Source organism: Akebia trifoliata, chromosome 5 (genome assembly GCF_017979445.1).
Source record: "Akebia trifoliata isolate Shusen 1 chromosome 5, ASM1797944v1, whole genome shotgun sequence".
Taxonomy (NCBI): Eukaryota; Viridiplantae; Streptophyta; class Magnoliopsida; order Ranunculales; family Lardizabalaceae; genus Akebia; species Akebia trifoliata.
Genome location: NC_141379.1, coordinates 4,716,684 through 4,726,160, shown reverse-complemented (window position 1 = coordinate 4,726,160; position 9,477 = coordinate 4,716,684). Strand labels below are relative to the sequence as shown.

Sequence of the window (9,477 nt, the reverse complement as noted above, 5' to 3'; positions counted from 1 at the left end):
GCTACTCACTACCCGTCGTATAGGATTAATATTTGTCCTTAGTGACTAAGTGTCCCCAATGAGGTCCTGCGCTCCGCCAGACTGATCAGTGTCCGTCAAAATCAATCACAGCTGGCTGTATTTATTTTCCAGTTGTTCTAACATTAATATTTTTATAAAATTTATTTTAAAAATAAAATAATACCAAATTCTGTTGTTCTGCTGCACCCAGCACACACCACACATTCACAAACAGAGTGAAAATAGTTTTTCCATTTTTATATTTCCAAAGTTCTCTCTTCTTCTCCGATAAAAACCACAAACACAGAAAACCAGAAACCGCTTTTCATTTTCTTTCGTCTTGACCACTTCTTGTTTTCCGTCCAAACACGTCTTCTCCATCTTTCTTTCTTCTTCTTCGTTCGTTTTCATTTCCGTTAAAATGTCTCCTCTTCAAACCCTCGCCGTCATCACCATCGTCATCTTCTTACTCGCTTTCTCTTCACCGTTGGATGCGATTCGATCTTTCCCGATCAAATATGTAGATACGATTACGAACTTATCACCGAGATTCGCAGAAGCGCCAGATTACCGAAACGGAGCTCAATGTCCTGTTTCGTATTTAAAAGGTTGCGTGTCATCTTGTGATTGGTCTCATGTACATATCGCAATGACTCTCGATTCAGAGTATCTTAGAGGTTCCATGGCTGCGGTTCACTCTGTTCTGAAACATGCTTCTTGCCCAGAAAACGTTTTCTTCCATTTCATATCTGCCGATTCCGACTCGGCCAATCCAAGTACCCTCACTCAACTCGTTCGATCCACATTTACTTCTCTTAATTTCAAGGTTTATCTCTTTAGAAAAGATCTCGTTAAGAATCTGATTTCTTCTTCGATTCGAGAAGCTCTCGAGAACCCATTAAACTACGCGAGAACCTATTTAGCTGATATACTTGAAGCTTGTGTTGATCGTGTGATATATCTTGATTCTGATATTCTAGTTGTGGACGACATTGAAAAGCTTTGGAAGATTAAGCTTTCTGGGTCGAGAATCATTGGGGCTCCTGAATACTGCCACGCGAATTTCACCAAGTATTTCACCGACAGGTTCTGGTTTGATCCAGTGATGTCTAGGGTTTTTTTGGGGAGGGATCCGTGTTACTTTAATACAGGTGTGATGGTGATGGATTTGGAGAGATGGAGAGAAGGGAATTACAGGAGGAGGATTGAGGGTTGGATGGAAGTTCAAAAACAGAGAAGGATTTACGAATTGGGTTCGCTTCCACCATTTTTACTTGTTTTTGGTGGATATGTTGAGGGGATTGATCATAGATGGAACCAACATGGGCTTGGTGGGGATAATGTGTTGGGGAGTTGTAGATCGTTGCATCCGGGACCTGTGAGTTTGCTGCATTGGAGCGGTAAAGGGAAGCCATGGGCAAGACTTGATGCGGGGACGCCATGCCCACTTGATCATCTTTGGGCACCTTATGATCTCTTCTTGCATCACAAACAAGAACAGAGAACCGTCTCTTTGTCTTCTTAGTTGTGAGCAGTTTAAGCCATTCTTTTTCTTTGATTATTTTTTGTTTGATGAGGATTCTTTCACATCTTGTATAGAATTAAAGACTAGGAACAGAGTCAGAAGAGGAAGATTCATTATTTTGTTCTTTTTCCTGATTTTTTTTTTTTAGTTTGTCTCTTAAAAGACTTTTTTTTCTTCTTGTTCATCCGTTGGGATCAATTTTGCGCGCCAACATCTTTGGTTGGTATATGGTGGAAGGGAAGAATAACAGAGGTTTTAGTTTTTCTTGTCATATAAGGTTCTTCGCCATCTGAGTTTATTTTGCATTTCGGGCCGATTTTTTTTTTTTTTCCAGTTAAATGCGATCTGTTTCCTGTAAAATACGTATCGTAACAGTTACTCTTAGACTTGTCCTACCATGTATTTGTCGCACACGTGTTTAACGAGTTGGTAGCTGCTGGCAACATTGAAACCTTCGTTGACACGAATGATCGATGAACCCAGTGAGTGGTGGGTCCTATTCAGAACATCAATATTTAATGGACAAAATATCATTGGGCCATGTCGTGGCCCAACTACTTTTATTGTGTTGTGGGCTGAAAGAGAGTTTTGTTGGTCCCTAGCTTGATATTCTTTTATGAGTAAACCTGGAGTGACCTCTCAGTGGGGGTGTGGGCACTAGGGGGGTCAATGGGTTGGTTTCGGTTCGGTTCCTAAGGAACCATAACCATTAATATTAGTTCGTTTCTGGCTCTTATCGATTCCGGATTCAGTTTTAAAATAAATGGAATTGAAATTGGAACCGTCAAAAATCCCGGGTATCCTTCAGTTTCAGTTCTTAAGAATTAAATGAGAAAAAAAAAAGTATTTCAAATCATTATAACAAAAAATTTCCTTCAAAAAATTAATATATTATCAACAAAAGCATTTACTTAATTATAATTTGTTATATTAAATATACAAATTAATGAATTTTTTCAAAAATAAAAAATTTATCTTTGTTAAAAGTAATAAATTTTTAGAAGAATAACTCATTTTAAGCTTCAATTGATAGTTTATATGAAAAATTGAAGAATTGTATATAACATGCATTTATTTTGAAATAAAAAATACCTTAAATCTTCTATAGTACGAAAATAAATGGGTTTTGGGTACCTGCGGTTCAGTTTCGGTACCCATCGGTTTGATTCCATTTTAGACTTGGCTCTAATCGGTTCCTATAAAAAGAGATCTGGAACCAGGATTTGCAGTTCCGGTTTCAGTTAAATGGGGTACCCATTAACATCCTTAGGGGACACTGAGGTTATGAAACTACCTAGATCCGGATCGTACCCGGCCCATTGACATCTACTTAGGATCCAAATAAAATATTTCTTTGCTGGATCTACTTAAACCTTGATTACTCCATCAACTAAGAAATAAATTCAGAACTGGAAATGGGGTTTGCAGATCCAATCATGGTTTTAAAATTCGTTTTGACATCTCGAACGAGTTTTCTGATACATTTGAGTTGTATCGTTGGACTTTGAGAAAATTGAACAATGGTTTTAAATCTTGTTGTCTATCCATCTTGTTGGTGGATGATACTGAGACTTTTTATGCTTAATTTCGTCTCATTGGCAGATGAGATTTAAAACCATGGATCCAATAGGGTCTGTTAAATTTTCAAAACTAGGGAATTTTTTTCCCTCTATTTTACCAAGATGACCTTGATTTTATGGAATTTAAATGTAAAATTTGATGTCGATTTCTACTCCGCCTTCTCTCATTATGATAGCAAAGATGTGGTCGTGTATTCCCTATCACTGTCTCAACTCTCAGTCCCCACCTTGTTTTGGATCTTCCCTCACTTCTTTAGAATATTTCGTCCAACTTATGCCCAAAACTAGTAACTGAAAAATGAGTTTGCTTGGAATAATTTTGAGCCATATCGCGACAATTAAGCCGTGACAACAAACTGTCTCTTATTTAATTGATTAGTCGACGATTAGTAGGTAATTGGTTTATTTTACGTTCTTGAATCTATCAGAGATAGGCAATTTAGTTATTGATGAGCCGACCGGGGTTGATGAATGTATGGTAACCATAGAAAAATAGTGGGCCCATCTCATAAAGCCCATTTACTTTGGTCATGATCTTGTGTACAAAGGAATAATTGAGGTGATGGACAGTACTTGGCAGATGATTGTATGTTTTATTGGAGTAGGAAAAATACAAAACCCACCCTATCTTTTCAAATCAATGGTGGAAGTGATCGAAATACCCTTGTCTTCAAACTCTTGCCAAAAATTCTTATTTCCCTTGCAAGGGATACGTTAATTTACTGGGCGACGTAATTTATGTTAAGATTTGATACAATCCAACCAATTTACTGAAAGCATATATTAGTGGCAATAACCCTTTTTGAGGTACTAAAGTGAAAGTCACCACAAAGAGGACATGAGCGAGGATGTCAATGAAAATAGGAGACTTAGGGTCTGTTCTTTACAAAACCAACTCCAACTCCAAAAGCTGTCTTCTGGAAGAAGTAAAAGCTTAAAGTTTGAAAAGCTATATCTAGTAGAAACATGTTTGTTAATAGAAGCACATAAACTAGAAATTGATTTTGTTTTAACGGTTTTTTATTGTTAAATTTTGGTAAAATGACCAGAATGTCCTTAACGTCGATAAGGCACCAAAAATAACCAAGATACCTTAATAAGTATATATATATATATATATATATATATTATATATATATATATATATATATATATAAAATTTATATTAAAAAATTTATAAAAATAATTATTTTAATTTAAATAAATTTATAAATTTTATAATTCTATCAAAACTTCGATAATATCTCCTCTAAAAAATAGATATATGAAAATTTTCTGATAAAGAAAATACCTACATAATACACAATCCAACATCCACATAAAGATAAAGGGTATTTTGATAATAAAATAATAATGATGAATTGCTTTTAATCTTACTAGTAAAGATGAAGGGTATTTTGATAGTAATCCCTTTTTGGAAGATGAAAGGTATTTAGTAATTCTCTTTTATTTTTTAAAGTTAAGTTTGGTTGAAAATTTAATTAAAGATAAAAGGTATTTTGGTAAAGATGAAGGGTATTTTAATAATTCTTTTTTATTTTTTAAGATTAAATTTGGTTGAAAATTTAATTAAAGATTAAGGACATTTTGATGATCTTCTTTTATTTTTTAAGGTTAAGTTTTAATAGAAATTTGATTAAAGATGAAGGGTATTTTAACAACTACACTTAAGTCGTTTTACGTTTTTAACTTCGTGCAAAAGCCATTTGAAGAAACATCTCTTTGACAATTTCCATTAAGAGTTTTTTGAACTTCATTTGAAATCTATTGGAGCAAAAAAAACCCAAACAAGTATCATTCTTTTAACTTTTTGGGCTTAAAAGCAAAAAATAAAAAATAAAAAACCAATTCTAAAAATCCAAATGAACATGCCCTTAGAGCCCAAGAAGGATAACAAAGTGAAAGTTGACACACAATCCTGGAGAAAAGGGCAGCATGAATAGGACTAGCAATGGGTCAAATAATACGCGATTCATCCGACCCGAATAAATTTGATATGGGTAAGATTTTTTTCCCAATTAAGAATTTGGTTAATATTACCCAGTAACCGCTTACTCAAAAGTTTTGTAGGGTCAAATATGAATATGTCATATCTTATTTGATTACCCATTTACCCAAGGACAAAATTATAATTTCATATCTTATATGTAAATAATTAGAGTTTTAATCATATAATTTTTATTATTAAAATTTAAAAAAAAAAAAAAAAAATCAGAAGGTAAAATTTTAGGTGACCCAAGAATCAGGTATGGCCATCTATCTAAAACTACCCGAATAAGGTATGAGTGTGTGTATTTAAATTCGGGTATGGAGTCAGTAGAGGCCTTACCGGACCCATTGCCAGCCCTAAACATGACGACCCGGGACAAGTTGATAAATTGATTTGATGATTTGTCAACTTGACTCAGAGAGATGGTTCCATCAAGTCGAAGCGAGTCACTCAAAATCCAACTGAGTCGAATAACTCAACAGTTTAAAAACTATGTTTTACAAACTACCCCTAATTCCTTCCCAAGACTCGTGGGCCAAGCTCAGTGGACCAATCTTTGAATCCCAGAGCTCTGACTCCTAGGACAAGTAACATAATTTATCATTCACACCAATTTTGTTTCTACGACACCTCAAAATAATCAAATTAAATGAATTTTTGGGGATTCTAAATTCCAATAATAAAAACTTGGTTTTTCAGTCTTACTCGATTAAAACCAAGGATAGGGACAAATAAAGAGGATGAGTGTTCATCATTAAAAAAATAATTCCAGTACTCTGAGAAAACATCAGTAGGCCCTTGGAGCCATTCATGATTGATTAAAAAGATGTCATTTTCAAAATAACATCAATAACAATAGACACAAAACATTATAGATCAAGCCATTATTGTGGCATTTGGAACCCAAGCCCCAAACCTTGATCAAACCTCAACATTTTTGATAATTTACCAGGATTTTCGGTGATTTTTCCACAGATTTAGAGCAAAAGAGAGACATAGAGAGGAAGAGAGAGAGAGAGAGAGAAACATGGGTGGTTAGGGTGTCGGAAGTTTGAGATACGACGTAACTATCTTCTTCCTTCCTTCCTTCTTCTCATCTGTGTTTGGTTTGGGAGGAAAGTCATTTTAAGAACATGAGTATAGTTTGATTAAATATTTCAGTTTCCCTTATTTTCTAAGTAATGACATGCCTTTTTACTTTGGTCTCATCTAAGGACTACTATAAATATTAATATATAATATAATGCTTTGAGAATGTTTCGGTATCGTTTCAATTTTAGAAAAAATCAAAGCACATAATTGAAACAATTTTAGAAAAAATTAAAGCACATAATTGAAGCAAGATTTTAAAAACTTGATAACAAATATAAATCCACCCCACCACATAGAAAGAATTTTCACAAATCTTTGCAGAAGTGTTGTAATTGTTATAGTAAAATACTCAATTAAGATTTAATTTCATTACAAATTATAAGGATAACTTTCATCTTCTTTTTCTTATACACATTCAAAAATTATATGGACACCCAAATCCAAAATCCAAATTCAAACATAAATCAAATCAAAATCAAAATTTTAATTCAAATTCAAATTCAAATAAACAAACAAACCCCTTCTAATCTCTCAATCCATAACTATCAGGTTCAATTACTTAATACCCACCCCCCTCTCAATTTTTTTTTTTTTTTTTTTTTTTTTTTGTCTACAAAAGGATTTGTATTCAGAGGAGACTAGGACAACCACATTTTCAAAGGAAAAAAATGCAAAGAACAATTTCTCTCTCAGCCCCGTTGTCTGATTAAATCGTGTAGCATTCCAACCCTTAAAAAATGGTGAATCCCTTGCCCCCCATCAATTCAAATAGTTGTAGTTTTTCGATTCAAATAATTATTTTAAGCGATTAAGTTGATCCAATGTGTTGCTACACAAATCATAAAGGGATTGTGTTCATCTAAGAAAAAAAATTTGATGCATCTGTCAAGTGTGTCCATCAATGTTTTTCTCAACACTTGGGATTTGTAAATATTTCAAATGGTGTTAAAATGATGTTTAACCCATCAAATTAACGATCATGTTGGTGCATACATTCATATAAAGGGAAAGTTGTTGAGAATCCATCCAATTAGATCAGAACAGTATCCAATCGCCATGTATATTGTTAACAACAAGGGAAAAACAAATATATGCCTATCATCAGTGGGCATCAAACGCCCACTTCAGGGAAAGAAAAAAAAAAAAAAAAAGTACTACAACGTGGTTAAATCACTGCCGTCCATTGTTTTAAGCCTTCTTGATGGAGAGTTTAATGGTGACAACGGTGGTGATAAGAGTGGTTCATCACTTGTATCTTGAAACTTCCTCTTGTGAGTCCCTTTCTCAACATGTTCATAATCTCCCTCTTCTCTCGTTATAGAATCTTTCAAACGTTTCACATCAGACAACTTCACTGGTTTCACTATAAATTCCTCCGCCCCTTCCTCCAAACACCTGTTAATTTTATTTAATTCAGTTATTTTAATTATTAAAACTAAAATTCAAAATTAGGTTTTGAGGACGAAAAATAAGTAAATTGAGACGAAACATGAAAGAGTACCTATTGATCCGAGTTAATACGTTTTCAGAGGACATGATCACGACTGGTATCTCTCTGAATGTTGAGGATTCCTGTTCAAAAAAATAAAATTTTAATCTTTTTATTTCCTTTTTCTCCTAAATCTGTAAAATTAAGTCCTATTTAAAAGAAGGGGGAAAAAAAATTCTAACCTTTATTTTCTTGAGAAGCTCATATCCTGTCATTCCAGGCATCCAATAGTCCGTGATGATCATATTGACCTTCAAAGCCTAAAATTTCCCCCAAAATGATCAGTTTTGAAAAACAAAAACAACTAATTGGAAATCGATCTGGAATAATAACTTTGGCGATTTCTCTTACATCGAATCCAACAGAGCTTTTCTCTCCATCAAGTCCGAGATATTGAAGAGCTCTTCTTCCACTATCCACAGCAGTAACTGAAAATTGAACCAAATCGATTCAGAAAAAAAACAAAACAAAAGTGCAAAAAACGAAGAAAAAAAAAAAATTATCAAACAAACCTTTACAAGAAGAGATCTTAAGCAATCGCTCTATAACTTTTCGATCTACGAGACTATCATCAACAGCAAGAACATGGAGTTCTTGAGAATCCACAATAGAAGAATCAGAATTGAAACCTTCAACCCTCTCCAACCTCTCTTGTAGAGAAATAAAGCTATTTTCAGCCATTTTTCGATTAAACTCTGATCGAATCTAGGCGAAGAATCCTTTTCTGCGTTTCTTGGTAGAGCGATTTGGTCTCCTTATATATAAATACGAAGTTTAGTCCATCTGTCTCTTTCAAATCTCAATCTTATTTCTCTGTCGAAATCTACTTTTTTTAAACAAGGCAAGATTCTGAAATCCACTTTCTTTCGATCTGCAAATCCACTCGTATTTCTCGTTCTTGTCATCTCTTGTATTTTAAAATAATAAATACTATTTGAAAAATTCTTTTTTTTTTATTTAAAAATAATTGAATCAACTCGTTAAATTATCGCGATATATTGGTTAAATTGTCGGAACCAATATCTCTCGAGTTACCTAATAAAACGATGTCGACTGTGCAAGACCGTCGATCCTGCTTAATCAGCTTTATATTTATGATGTAATTTATGTGATGTCCGTAAATCACCAATCAGATGTGTAACTTGTTTAGTCAGCTTTCATGATGAGAATTTGTTTTTTCTTACGTACTTCTTTCGTCAGATATCTTACATGATTCAGAATCGACAAATCACATGGACCCACTTGTACTGAAATGCATCCCCAATTTATAAAACTAACATCATTGGATTTGACGTGTCAGGCAACAGAAAGTTCGTGAAATTTGTGAGGAAAAGGTTTGTGAGCAAAAAAAATCTCCCTTAATTATGTTCATTGAGGGATTTCGCTCACAATTCCTAACGATTCCACTAACCTGGTCTTTTGGTCTAAAACTTTTTTCAAATATTGTTAGACAATTTAATGATTAAGTTATTGAAAAAATAAAATAAAAATATAATTGTAAAATATTATATATTTTTCTAATTGTGTCTCCCTTCACCGACGCTTTCTTAATCTATTATAATATTAACGATTTTGATTGGAATAATTACTCAAGGTCAAGTCGCTCTTTCAACAAATTACATTGATTAATCAAATCACACATCCCAATATACAAGACCCTCTAATTCTTCAAGAGATTTATCTAAAAGATTCACAATATAAATAAGAACCCGATTCAAATACCGACATATAAGTTTGATGTATCCCATTTGATATTTTAGTATCCAAGAAACAACAAATTTGATTTTGCATTATTCACAAA

At 33.5% G+C, this 9,477-nt stretch overlaps 2 protein-coding genes across 2 annotated transcripts; one reads left to right on the top strand and one right to left on the bottom strand.

Annotated features, from left to right (window-relative positions):
• The first annotated feature begins 200 nt into the window (after positions 1–200).
• Positions 201–1,709, top strand: LOC147401150 (putative galacturonosyltransferase-like 9). Its single transcript, XM_086442317.1, has one exon. The coding sequence runs from the start codon at positions 422–424 to the stop codon at positions 1,523–1,525; it is 1,104 nt and encodes a 367-aa protein (XP_086298443.1). The 5' UTR covers positions 201–421; the 3' UTR covers positions 1,526–1,709.
• A 5,409-nt stretch (positions 1,710–7,118) lies between these two features.
• LOC147401149 (two-component response regulator ARR5-like) lies at positions 7,119–8,546 on the bottom strand. Its single transcript, XM_086442316.1, has 5 exons — positions 8,189–8,546; positions 8,028–8,104; positions 7,859–7,936; positions 7,689–7,759; positions 7,119–7,582 (listed from the first exon to the last, which is right to left on the bottom strand). The coding sequence occupies exons 1-5, from the start codon at positions 8,355–8,357 to the stop codon at positions 7,342–7,344; spliced, it is 636 nt and encodes a 211-aa protein (XP_086298442.1). The 5' UTR covers positions 8,358–8,546; the 3' UTR covers positions 7,119–7,341.
• Positions 8,547–9,477: the final 931 nt, after the last annotated feature.